Source organism: Podarcis raffonei, chromosome 11 (assembly GCF_027172205.1).
Source record: "Podarcis raffonei isolate rPodRaf1 chromosome 11, rPodRaf1.pri, whole genome shotgun sequence".
NCBI lineage: Eukaryota > Metazoa > Chordata > Lepidosauria > Squamata > Lacertidae > Podarcis > Podarcis raffonei.
Window position 1 is genome coordinate 25,940,408 of NC_070612.1, and position 13,966 is coordinate 25,954,373.

The 13,966-nt window shown below is 40.7% G+C and overlaps 1 protein-coding gene across 2 annotated transcripts in view; it reads left to right on the forward strand.

Moving 5' to 3' along the window:
- RNF180 (ring finger protein 180) overlaps positions 1 to 13,966 on the forward strand; it is a 51,638-nt gene that overhangs the window by 30,107 nt on the left and 7,565 nt on the right. Inside the window, exons 5-7 of one of the 2 annotated variants that reach the window (XM_053407869.1) lie at positions 6,066 to 6,143; positions 6,969 to 7,182; positions 9,679 to 9,804. In XM_053407869.1, coding sequence (XP_053263844.1) covers positions 6,066 to 6,143; positions 6,969 to 7,182; positions 9,679 to 9,804 — 418 coding nt within the window. The remainder of the gene's footprint in view (positions 1 to 6,065; positions 6,144 to 6,968; positions 7,183 to 9,678; positions 9,805 to 13,966) is intronic. The other variant, XM_053407870.1, reaches the window with a different exon arrangement.

The following is a 13,966-nucleotide window of genomic DNA, read 5'->3' on the forward strand; positions in this document are numbered from 1 at the left end:
ACGTGTTTAGGTTGTGTTTTGTATTGTTTATATATTGTATTGTATTGTTTCTTTTTTTGTTTTTTCTCTTCTGTCTTTTTTCCTTTTCTTTTCCTTTTCTGTAATCTTTAAAAGTAATAAATATTATTTTTAAAAAAAACAGATTGGATGTGCTGTTAAAACTATCAGTATTCAGTCCGCTGCAATGTCTGTTATAGTAAAGCTTTAATTTTCAGAGACCCATGTATAAAGTCTGTCGTGCGCAGGGCCTTGGAAAGTTGGAATAGGCTCCAACCTCATACGACAGTGGGCAGGAAGTCGGTCAATTTTTACCTATGCAGTATCTGCAACAAGTTATAACTTGTCTGCTGGTTAAAGATCAAGGCGAAACTCCTTTCAGTATTCCATTGCATTTTTGGTGCACTGAGGGTTGGGGAAATTGTGTTGGAGCCAGCACGGGGCTGAGAGTCTGGAGGCTTATTGCTTCAGGACTTTTCCTTATCTGCTTGGAGCTGGTCATTAGAGTTGGGAACTCTAAAACAGACCTAGTGGGAAGGAGTGCCACCATCAGGCTTCCCCTCACAGGTGAGGAGGGCCCTTGCCCAGTTATGGATACCAGAAATATTTGGCTTTTCATTCCCCTGGGGGCTGGCCCGCTCCTAGTGCATGAAAATGGGTTCCCGTTAGCCAGGCATCAATGTGCTTATGTCGTGCACCAGTTATTACAGCCTGCGGCTTGCCTACCGCTGAACACGCCTCATTCCTTCCGAATACGGCTGCTGCAAAGGCTGCACACTGGGGGCCTGTCAGTAGACAGGATTGTGAATACAGGTCATTGGAAGTCTGATGCTGACAAGGGTTACATCAGGAAGTGTCACCAGTGATGTCTGTGCTGATGCCTGTCTGTTATTTCCTTTTTTCATAGGAGCAGCTGTGCACATTTGGATTGGCGGTTGAGCAGGCCAGAAAGCATGTTAATAAGGCGGTGGAAAATAAATAAAATAAATAAATAAATAAATAAAATAATAATAAAATAAATAAATAAATAAATAATAAAGCATTGTACACTGGGCTGGCAAGCGCTCTGACGAGTCTGGACTGGGGCGCCATCTCAGTCTTCCTGCCCATGTGAACATATATTGGGTGTCCAGATGGGGAACGCTTTGGGAGGAGTTCCTTCCTTTGGTGTGGTCGAGTGTGACCTGTGCAGGTCCTCCCGCAGTGCTAGTGGTGCAGCTGGACGAGAATGACTTGCCGTCTTCTTACAGCATAAGTTTGTGTTCCTGCATGCAGGAGGACTTGGATGAGTTGATGACAGCTCTCCCTGGACTCAAAATAATTTAAGGCATTGGCTCAAGGTGGTCTGGAGGGGGTGTCGGAGCACCTGTCCCCTCCAATGCGCAAAGGTAATCCTTTAAAGGAATCCAAGGATTCGCCATGCTTTTGTTGACCCCTTTCGAGGGGTAGGGCCACGCAAGGGTCCCTGGAGCATTTGGGGTGCACTTGAGTCTGATCCTGGTTCATTGCTCCCCCACAATGTTTGCTTGTACTGACGATATGGTGGGGCCCAGTCGTCAGTGCTGCCCTGCTGAGGTCAGGTGCAGATAGCCGGAACCAATGCCTAGACAAACTACCACCGAGCAGGCCAGAAAGCATATTAATAAGGCGGTGGAAAATAAAATAAAATACAATAAATAAAATAATATATATAAAAATAAATAAATAAAATAACAGTGGTTCTGTGATATTGCACCCTGCTATTTCCTTCAAGGCTGTTGCCCTCTTTAGGGCAGATGGGGTGCATCTTTCCCCTATGGGGAATGACACCTGGCTGGATGCGGTTGCTTTGGGATTGAAGGAAGGGTTGCATTTGTGAGTGGTTTGGCGGTGAGCTTCAGTGCTCAGTTGGCGGTTAGGCATTGGTCTGGAATTGGTTGCTGGAGGGGTATGGATTCGGCTGTGCCTGCCCCTCCAAAATGCTGCTGAAGGGTTTTACCGTTATAGGAACCCAGGAGCTCCCCCAAGCTTTTGTCCGAAACCCCCTGGCAAGGGGCTAGGGCCACGCAAGCCCCTGGGAGCATCCTGGGGAGAGGTGAGGCATGGTTCCCAGTCCCGTCTCTCTCCCCAGGTGACTTACCCTTCCTGACTTCGCGGGGGGTGCGAATGTCAGAGCTGTCCCCGTGCGGGGGCAGTTAGTGCTACCAATGCCTAAGCAACCACTCACATTGCTGTATTTGAATAAAGTTGTGGCCAAAATTATGCCAAAAAATGTAAACAAAAATTAAGTGTCAATTGTGTTTTCCTTTGGGGTGTATTGGGGACCTCGACACGCAACTGTCAACACCCTGTTGTCTGCCTCCAAAGTGCCCACCATTTGGGAATTTTGAGCATGTGTATATGTCTAAGCATCTTGGGAAGCTATTTTCATGAATCTATTGCGTTAATTTGTTTCATGTAATGGGAAAAATTGCTACTTCCCTGGGCGATTGCCAATGGCTTCACTGAGAGCTGCATTCCCAAAGGTTCTTAAACTGAAAAATGTAATCTTTCCAGTAGCATTTATCTGGCTACTAGTAATATCAGTTGCCACTTTAGATGTATATTCTAATAAATGACATTCCAATTAGGACATGGAGTGATCTGGGGGGATTAGTATTTAAAAAGCTGCATAACAGTAAAGCTCTTGAAGTGCTTCTGCATTTAACAATGTGGATGCTGCAGAATGTCATCAGAAATTTTGCTAAATACTAAAACAGGCCTATCTTCAAATTGCTGTGGCTGGGGTCATTCCCATTCATTGCAATGAGACTTGCAGCAGTTCAGTGCTTTGATGAGAGCAGACTCTTGCAAAAAAAAAGGCTCTTCAAGGCAATAACAATGCTTTCAGAAATGGGTTTTAGAACATTTAGCACAGGGGTTCTCAAATATTGTTAAAGTAAGTTTCACTCAGTCAAGGATACACGTATTAGAATCCATCTGTGTGAAAGGCAGAGGAGGTGGTCTGTGTAGGCAGTTATTTTTCAGTTTGGGCTCAGATCAAGCTGTTAAAGGAGAAGAGGAAATAAAACCTACTCAAAACATATCCTGAATCGGGGTGGGGTGCGTAGATTGTGCATGCATGAAAAGGAGCAATAAAAACTACCAAAAAAACCAGCTGTGCCACTATTATCTCACTCAATATACAGTATTAGTGAATAGCTATATGCAACCATAGCACTAATATGCAAGTTTCAGTATGGAATGCAGAGTAATTGGGAGGAAGGGTTCAAATTGAATTCATCTTTCCACAGTGGCTCATGCCTCCTCAAGGACATCGGGCTTTCACTTTGAGAGATTTTGCACAGTAAAGTTTATAGTACAAATGAACACATAATTCACACTGGCCCCCTGGCCTGTAGCTTTTACAACCAAGCACATTCCTCACTATGTATAGAACACACACTGTAAATCTGAGCATCTGTATATACATTAATGGACTACTTTGTTGTAATGACCCATTTCTTGATTTAGAACCAGGTTGTCTAATATGAACTATTCCCTCAAAAACCAGCATCCCTCCTTCTCCTGAGACCAGTTCCCACCTTTGGAAACTTGTGTCACTTAACCAGTTTTATAACTGGAAGCTCAAAGTGGCCCAGATGCTTCTTGCACAGATCTCTCACCCATAAGTTTGATTCCTGCCCCAGTTTTCCCTTCTCATTTCACACAAAACTTGTCTAGCAGTAGTGATTATAAAGCTTTCCCCCTGACACATAGACAATTGAATGTGCTTGACTGTATTACCAATCAAATGCTATTTCCCCAAGAATTTGTTTCCAACTCAAACTGTGAACTTTTCATCCAGTCATGCAGATGTCCCAAGTAATGTAGTTTTCAAGGACACGTATTCAGTACTGGCGCTGATTTCCATAAACACTTGTGTAACTGCTTTTGTGTCTATACACATGCATATGTGAACCTGTGTTTCCCACATTAAAGCATATGGTATTCCCCAAATAATCATGAGAACTGTGGGTTGTTAAGAATGCCAGGCATTGTAGCTCTGTGTGCAGGAAATTACAGTTCCTAGGATTCTTTGGGAGAAGCCATCTCCTTTAAATGTGCTTTACTGGAGACAATTGCATGCCATAGATGTTACTGCAATGACAAAGATACTCTGTATATATACACGATATTCCTTTGCTTATTTGAGGAAAATTCGCCAATTCCAATAAGTGCCAATGTAAATGAATCAAACTGTTTAGTTATACAAAATGGGAGACAGTGAGTATAATGACTTTGTGCCAGAGTATATAATAGGTTTAGTTGCAGTAACTCTACTCATTTGCAATGAATACTGCCGTAGTATACCACCCTTTTATGCTTCCAATTGTCTATGGATCATTTATTCTAGGTGCCATAAGTAGACAATACTCACTTTAAATGTAAATGTTGTGCTGAAAAATATGCTCTTCTTTATAGTTTTCTTTGTGAGCAATTTATCTCTCCCAAGGTGAAGTAGAAAAGCCTGAGAGGAGGCCATGGCTCTTTGTAATTCTTAGCTCCAAAGACCCTCTTAACCTACTTTGTTCTCCTTGACGTTTTTTACTTCTATTTTGCATTTTAGTGAGAAGCCAAATAGAGAGGAAGTGAAAGTAAATTATTAACTAAATACAAACATGGATGCTTTGACTTGTTTTGCTAACCATTATATGTGAAGTTTAGCCATAAATTTCTCCAAAGTGTAAAACCATAAGCAACTTTGCTAAATATCAGACATCAGTCTGAGCACAGAACCCTCAGAGGCCAAATTATGAGGAAGGTCCACATCTTTAGGTGGTAAATGATTTCAGTGCTTTATTTTTCTGGTCTGCTTTAATCTCACACTAATCACATAGAACTACTTGTTTCCTTTTGCTGTTATTTTCTAAATTTACTACTTAATCCCTACTACCTTTTCTACCACAGGATGCCTCTTGCCACTAAATCAGTGCCTCAGGTAAAACTGTAGAAGCTTTGGGTGAAGAAGACGGGGAGAATTGCGTGACAGCGGCAAGTGAGGGATGATAATCACCATTAAAATAACTTTTCACTAGTTTATAAGAATTGAGAGCAGCCTGGAATTGTGGATGGTGTCAAAGTAATCCCAAACTAGAAGCTGATAGAATTACACTTCAGTATTTAAAAATTAAATGTGAGCAGCAGTCCCATTCTATATATTTTTCCTCAACTTGGCTCAATGATTATATTTTTATTCATTTCATTTAACATAATTTATATACCAGTTAATGGTAAATAAAACCTATGAGCAGTTTATGAAGAAATTAACGTTAAAAGCAAGCTTTTAAAATTCAAAATGTAAGTCACCAGTTAAAAATAAACATTACAAGCTAAATTACAGATTAAAATGCATATCAATTTTGCATGTCTGGGTAGGTTTTCCTAAACAAAAAGGTGCTGAAAAGAGAATATATATTTGCAGTGACGTGAATCTATATATACATGTTTGGTAAGAAGCAATTATCACTTACATTGTTCAAATAAGTTAATAATAATAATTCAGGACTTCGTGTTTACTGCATGCCAAAAACAAAAATGCTACCATCTGCAATGCCAAATTCACAATTGACAAAATAAAGTAGACAAGTTTAGGTCATCTGAGCTGAGGAACTAATCAGAAATGATTTATCATTCTAATTTAATTTGGCATCAGCAAAAGAATGCAATCGCAAAAAGAAAGAGGAGTGAGATGCACACGCAAGCACACACACACAAAAACCAGACCTTGGCCGAAACCCATTTCTGACCTCTAATGTCTAGACCTAATTAATATGTCCTATTTAATTAACATTGATTGATTGATTGATTGATTGATTGATACCTATTTAATATGTCTCTGCAACCATGAGATCTAGAAACCCCTGATTAAAAATGAAAGCTGGGTTTGCTCTTTCCATTTTGCCATCCTGTGCTCTTGATTTCTTAGTCATTGTGCTAGAGAGTTGGGACCAGGTGTGGGCAAGTTCAAAGCTATTGCTTAGCTACAAAACTCCTAAGTAGCCTTGAACAACACATTGCTTGACTATACCATTTCCACTACTGCTTAGATTCTCTTACCAGCAAGACTTTGGTCACGGAGCATGGTTTCTACAAAAGCGCAGGAGCCATCCAACTATAAATCACAGGTATCTGAGCTAGACAAGGTTGCATCAGCAATGGCTCGGCACCAATTTTTTGGGTTGCCCTTGCTCTCCCACCCCTTCCTGGATCATGAGCAGGGCCTTGGCTCACAACATGTGCTGGTTCTGAACCCGTCCTCCTGACTAGGGCTCAGGGAAGGGAAAGGCTGGGGTGATCTGGGGGATCTGAAGCTGGGAGGTAGGACCAGCTAGATTGTGTTAGATCTCCCAGATCCATAGCCCACCTGAATGGGACACCTTCTGGAGGGAGGGGCAGTAATCAGGCAGTGGAGGTAGTTTCTACTGCCTCCCCTTGAAACCCATTAAGTGCTAGGTGGGCTAGCTTGTATGAGCGCAGGCTTGCATTGCTCACTATTTTCGACTACAGCATATGGAATTCTGAAGATGATGTAAGCATTCACTTTCTCATAAAAGAAGAAGATAATTTGTTATAGTCATGCTAAGCACTCACCTACTTTTTAATACACCTACCCCTAGCCCCAGTGTTGTCGTTCTTTTGCTGACTGTTGTAATACAGTTCATAAAATGCGCACATCACAAGTAATAGGAAAGCTTGCCGTACATAGGGGGAGGTGATTTGTGTTATTTTTCAGCTGTTGCAGCAAAGCATGTTTCTTTTTGTTCTAGTTCCACCTAGAAGCGTTCACATTACTTCAGGTACATTGGTTTTACTTTGGGGTTATGTTAGAAAATATTAGTGGGGGTGGGGGAATACACATTGTACTTTGAGCATGATGCCTTTATTGTGTCTCTTATTTGACTGAGTGAAATGATTTTAAAGCACTGCTTTGTTTCTCCCTCTTACCCCAGGCTATGAATACAGAAGAGGAGCACGAACACTGGCAAGATAAGGAAAGCTACCTCTGTGCAGTGTGCCTGGATGTTTATTTTAATCCTTACATGTGCTATCCCTGCCACCACATCTTCTGTGAACCTTGCCTACGCACACTCGCCAAAGATAATCCAACCAGCACTCTGTGTCCTCTGTGCCGCACGGCAATTGCCCAAGTTTTTTTCCAATCAGGTATAAAGCTTTCAAATATATATTTCATCTTTCCTAGTAACGACCAATAAATATTTAGCTGTCTTCCCTCAAAGTGAATGTTCAGGACTAATTAGACACTGTACTCCAAATCTAGTATAATGGTAACTACTCATACATTAGGCATGATGGTAGCAGATCCATGTGTCTAAATCCACATCTATTCCAGTTATGTAGAGAAAGGGATGGGTACAAATGTTAGTAGCGAAAGTGGAACGCCAGGAGGGGGTGTTAAACTGTTCCTCACCAAGCCAGGAGGTTCTTCCAAGACACATTCAGCTGGGCTCAGAATCACCAATATTGAGAGAAAAGCACGTGGGGAGATTGTGTGTGTAGCACTCACTTCTCCATAGCCAAACACCCTGCCCCTACATAAGGGGGTCAGATGCTGCTTGAAACACATAGTCAGTTACGTTATTATCTAGTCGGAGCCTTAGTGGTTACAAGTTTCTCATACTCTCTTCTTTCAGGTGCACCCAGAACAGCACTCCAGAACACAATTTTTGTTGCAGGAACAAAAATATATGGTTTTAAATAGAATTAACCCTAAATCCCAGGATGCATTCACTTAATAGTCTTACCTGTTGCTAGGTCCAACCCTGTTTGATGCAATAAACCCAGAAGCATGGGCTATACAAAAATTAACTATTACAGCAGGTGTTTCAGTTTTTCCACAATATGATCTATCTCAGTCCAAGTTCCTGTGAATAGCTCAAAGCATTCCTCTCTCACAACATTAAAAATATAGCAATAGAAACTAGAATAGCTATAATCCATTCTTCTAAGATTTCTCCAGCTATGCAACTTTTGAAATTAAAGAGTGGGTACAAACATTATCTGGTTGAGCTTAGATACCCTGCAGCCCAGAGAGCTTTTTCCTTATTAAGTTTTCAGCTTTGAAATCTGCAGTAACGGGGGAAGAGCACTTGGTATGCCCACAGGACCAGATAAGATGCATTTGTGGTTCAATGGAAATTGAAGAGCTAGCTCATTATTTATTGTACTGTCCATTATATAGCACATCCAGAGATAATCACTTGGGCGCTTTTCTAAAGAGGATGAGTAATGGCCCACAAAATTCCAGATTAATTTTTTTGCTAGGTTTCTGCCAAAATGGTGGCAGAGACAACTTGCCTGATTGAGTCAGGAAGGAAGGCTATTAATTGCAAAGGTGATGAGAATCATTAGTGATCCTGTGTTTATGTATTGAGGTTTTGGACAGCTTTCCTCTGCACTAGAGCCCAGGCTAGACTATGCTTTCCCCCAATCTTCTCTGCATATTAATTTAGAAAATGTTGATACTACTCTTCATCCTACAAGTGATCACAGAATGATATCCAGCAAAATATAAAAACATTATAAAATACAAACAATAATTTAAAAATAATGCAAACACTAAACCATCATAAAATCATAAAAAATAAGGCAAGGGATAATCTCTACCAGTTTCCTGCCACTTAAGTACTGCAAGCTGATAGACTACCTAGAAACTTCATCAGCTAATAATCTACTTTAGGGCGCTGTTATATAAAGTTTCAGAGAGCTCTTTAATTGCATGTGCTCAGCTTCCTTAGCTATGATTGAGACCCTTCTGCTTTAAAATCTATACTTAATATCTGTATGTTTACTTCCTAGACTGCAGCCCTTTATATAGCTAGGGATGCTATATAAGTATTCAAGAAGATATCACCTCATAAATAAATAAGCTAAAAGTATTGCTGTGCTTTCCTTTGGACCCCATCGGTGAGTCCAGTGAGTCTTGTCGTCTGAGCAACCCAGGACCTCCATACAAATTGCCCAGGCTTATGCTCCAGAGAGGTCACTTTAGTGCTGCAAGTACACTGACATGTAGCCTTGAACCACAGTGTATATAGCTAGACATACCCAAATGCTTACATGCAACCTACCTATCTAGAATCTGCTGTGGCCAGATCCTAAGTGTCCTTGTTCAGTGGAGCTTATTCCCTGGTAAGAATGGATAGGATTGCAACCCAGGTCATGCAACTGTAGCCTGTATTTTAAAGTATACAATGTTTACAAGTGCTATATATTTTTTTTAAAAAAACTGCTGCAGGAACTCAACCAATTTTTAGATCTGTTTTAACATGCAGCACAGAGAGCAACTGTTAAAAAATCACATACCCAAAATTCTAGTTAGGTGGTAACTAGCTGGATAATTAAATGGTTTTCTGGATTGTGGCATTGGTCTTGATTCCACATTACTGAGAATAAGTTTCCTGAAAGTAACAGATCTATATACAAGAGCTCATGCTTGCCAGGTTTTCTTATATGTGTTTTGTATTGAATGTTTAATTTTGGATTTAAAATTCCTTTACGTGCTGCGTGGAGACTGTGTGTGTGTGTGTGTGTAAGTGTAATATGTGACAAATGTAAATAAAATCTTTGGCAATTACAATATTTACATTATGAAGTGGTTTAGATTTGTGACATGTTTTTTTTCCTTCCCCAACACTGCAGAACTGAACAATTCAACAAAGGCTCACTTTCCTATTGAATATTCAAAATTAAAGGAAAACTTTCAAGAATCCGGTTTAGCAAAATGGCCCCTCCCTAGTTGCAGGAAGGCATTCAGAGTTATTGAAGGTAAGAAAGATTGCTAAATATTTTGCCTTTTCATGTGTCACATGCAGCCTGTAGCATTCATGTGAATGGATTTGATGCCATTTCTTGGCCGCTACCTGTAAATTTTGCAGCCTAAGGGCTACAGATTCATTACATTACATGTGCCAGAGCTCATAACAGGACACTACTAGGGCCCTGTATTGAAAGAGTATAGGATAATACCACTGTTCAGATTAGTGGGTCTAACTGGTATTTGGGGTAGTCTATGCACCATGTTGTACAATATTATTGCTGTGTTTCACATTTGAAATCTAGGTATGTGACATTTTCCTGTAAACTTACTTTACTGTCAGTTTCCCCAGGAAATACAGGTGTGAACCACCTGAAATTTGCTTTCTTTTTCATTCATCTTCCTACTAACTTCCGCTTACAGGTTTTCAAAATCTTAAGCAGATTATAAATGCTTCTAAATAAATAAATAATACAATTGCCCTATGCAATGATGTGTACAATCTTATAATAGTATAACTATGATCTTTGATTCAGCAACAGCCATTGCCCTCTAATATGCATTGTTGCCTCATGGGGCTTGGAGTTGGCTTAAGCTGAGGTCCTTTCTGTTTCACGAATGCTAAGAAGTAGGCAGAAAAGGAATAAGAGACCCTCTATCATGGTTCAGAATAGGCACTGCCATGACATGACTTTATCACTTATTCTAGGGAGCAGAGCCCTGCACTGACTTGGTTTTATTTGAAACATTATTCTTTACTGGCAAGCCTTTGAACAAGATTGGAAGGTTAACTCCAAGGGTACTATATCCAGAATTGATAAACAGTTGACCCAAAAGCATCTTCCAATGTAGTACTGTAAAACTGGGTCAGTCAAGGTCAGTCCTTTTTCACTGAAAGCAACAAAAAATGTTCTGTGGCCTATGGAGCATTTATGGTTCTGCTCCCAGGCAAAATTTACAACCAGCAAAGACTATGCTTTTCTCTTCTTTCATTGAGTACCATCGTCCTACTAGGCTTGTGCTGAGCATGTATTTTTTGTTGTTACATAACTGCCATAAACACAGCACAGGACACACATTGTTGCTGGTATCCTTGTTTGCCCAATGTCACTTTGAAAAGAGTAGTCATGCAGTATGAAATGACAGATCTGATGGAAGCAACTTCAAAGAGTTGATCTAGCTAAATGTCAGATAAAGGAAGGAATCTGCAGAAATGCTGTTGGGATTTTAGAAAGAATAGTCATAAAGAGAAGGAATGTCTAGATGCCCTCTAACATTATTTACAGATGTATATTCAAGAGTGAAGATAAGATGACAAAGGCGGGTTTGGGCATGACCTCTACTTCTGTCACAGGCTTGAAATTGATGGTTCATTAAACCATTTCAAGCTTTGTAATTCTGTTTTTTAAAATACCAAAAATTAAGAGCAGTTTTAGTATTTCAGTGAACTTCTTCAGGAGGTTGTACATTTCCTTCCTTGTAGGAATTATGAGAAAGGTTGAACAGGCACCTGACAGGGATGCTTTAGGTACAGCTATATTGACAGAGATTAGGGAACTGAACAACAGCCCTCTGGTTTCCTTGCCGCCTTATGATTCTATAATAATGCCCACCCAGTCATTAATAAGTATATTAAATATCAATTAATGTTTAACCAAAAATACTCATGAATTAAAATCACTGCTTCTCATCAGTTGGTAATTAGCATCCAGTTTCAAATCCGATTATTGGTATTGACTAGCTGTGCTAGCTTAAGACTGTTTTTGTTATGAGAATTGCTATGAGTTACATAAAAGAGTAATCACTGAGAGTCCAAAAAAAACACACCCACCCAAATGAGTGTGCCCAATCAATTTTACTGAGTAAAACTCTCAGTACATCCCTGGTTCTGCTTTCATGCCGGCAAACTACTTGCTGGCTCTTTTTTCTAATTCCTCTCCCTATATTGTATCTCTTAGGATTGCTAAAATATTTATAGAATCTCTAATGACTTTTGGGTCACTCCTCCCAAAGGCTCTGAGAGCCATGTTTTAAACATAATGCATTATGTTTCTTTCCTCACCTTTCCACACTTTCAGAACATCCTGAGTACATGTTGCTACATAGAGCTTGTGAACACTTCCTGTTAAGACAATTTTTCATTGAAGAAAAATAATAGATTTAAGTTCCATGGAATCAGTGAAAACACTGTATCCAAAAAGCAAGAGTATTAAAACTAGAGATAAAACATACAAACTACTATCTTACCGTTTGTAGTTTTACAATGCTTTACGTTTATTTTCCTTATTACTGTATTATTATTTACCTGCCCTTTGCCCTAAGGTCCCAGACCGGATTACAACAATACAACATTTAAAACAATTTATTATCACAAATATAGGGTGAGTCCTGAAAATAGATATCTCAGGCATCAAAGCTTTGCATCTTCAGCATTCAGGACAAGCTGTATAGTGAATTGCCATATGGACCACTGTGAGGAGTTCCACAGCTTAGGGAAGAAGGCTATTCTGTTATTTTTAATAAGTGCTTATTCTGTAACAAGTGAAAACATGCTATTCTACAACATTGTTCTGAATCACTCAATCAACAATTAGCCTTAAGACCTGCTGTAATTAAGATAGCTACCCGCATTGCTCAAATAATTAATTACATGCTCACTTCATATATGTAGCATTTTAAGTAAAATTGTCCATTACCTGCAGTTTTCATCATGTGAAAACACTTCACATAAATTTTACATGGGCAGGTATTTTTCAGTCCCCCACAACCACTACACCAGTTGAAGCAACTGAGATGCAAATTCTTTGTGGCAGGCACAAGTATGGGGCACGATGGTGGCACAAGTGCTATCGATGGGGTGGACTGAAGAACTGTAGGATACAGCATAAATTTGCTTTTCTGCTGTGCTTCCCACATCTCTTCCACCCCATCCTATTTCAGCTGGCACAATGGTTCCACCAGTGACTTGCTCTGCCAGTGTTCCTGCTATTCCTCTGGGGTAAAGGGGCTTCTGCCAAATCCTGTTGCCCCTAGGCCAGCATATCTTGAGTACTGTGCCCTAAATGGATTGGGTACTTATTGGCTGTGACCCAAGCCTGGTGGATGCTACTCATGAAGATGTGGATGTCCTTTTGCTTTCTAACTCAGCATACTATGTAGCCTATTATGATGATGAAGTAGATAAAGTAAATCAATACCAAAGGCTTAGCCTTGAAGATTTGGAAAGAATAGAAATAGATCCTGAACCAACTCTCTTTCAGAGCCCAAGTTCATGTGCATGAAGCTCCATTATAAATACAAAGACACAAGTGGATATTTCCATACCCTTAGAGCAGTGATGCGCAATCCTGAAGAGGATGGAAAAGATACTCTTCAGTGCATTGCAGAGATTCTGCAAATCACAAAATAAGCCATGGGGTTAGTTGTAGCCACTACTGAGAAGAAACTGGAGAGGAAAAGTAGTAAACCCCATGCGGACATCATTGGTATTAGATCCCAAAATAGAGGGTCCCTAGCCCAAGGAAAATACTACTTAATGAGAAAGTTCTCATCTCTTAATCAGAAAGTGAAGCAAACCAAATCCAATGTAAACATCAGCAACCTTAGATAGTTGGGGAACTTTACAAAGCCTGAAATGAAAGTCAACTTCTTAAGACCCAACTTGAAAGTGAATCTTTGGAAATCTGACAATAGTCTTGAAACCATGGAGAATCCTGTGATGGCCTGGGACGCGGGCTTGGACTCGGAACCAGAGGAGTCTCAGTCCACACCGGATCCTTTGCCTCAGGCGGCATCTGAACCTAGTCTGAAGAGCCCCAGTCTGCACAGGTTCCCCTGCAACAAGCACCAGCTGGGCCAAGTCAGGGGCCTGAGCCTGCCCTGGCTCCAGATGCGGCTAGTACCTCGTTGCCTTCAGCTGGGCAATCACTTACAGCTGCTCCACTACCAGTTGGGTCAGGAGAGGCTGAGGCGGCCTCTGGGTCCAGTAACCCACTGACATCTCCCGAGCTGCAGAGACTAAGGTCTGAGAGAAGGAGAGACCTGAGTACTTGCAGGAGGAGTGCTTGCCTTTGGGCGAGACAGGGAGGTGAGTCACCGGGGGATCAGGACCAGCCATTACCCCAACAACGATAAAAGGCTGTCGGACCCTGCCCCAGGTTGCGGGAGCAACGT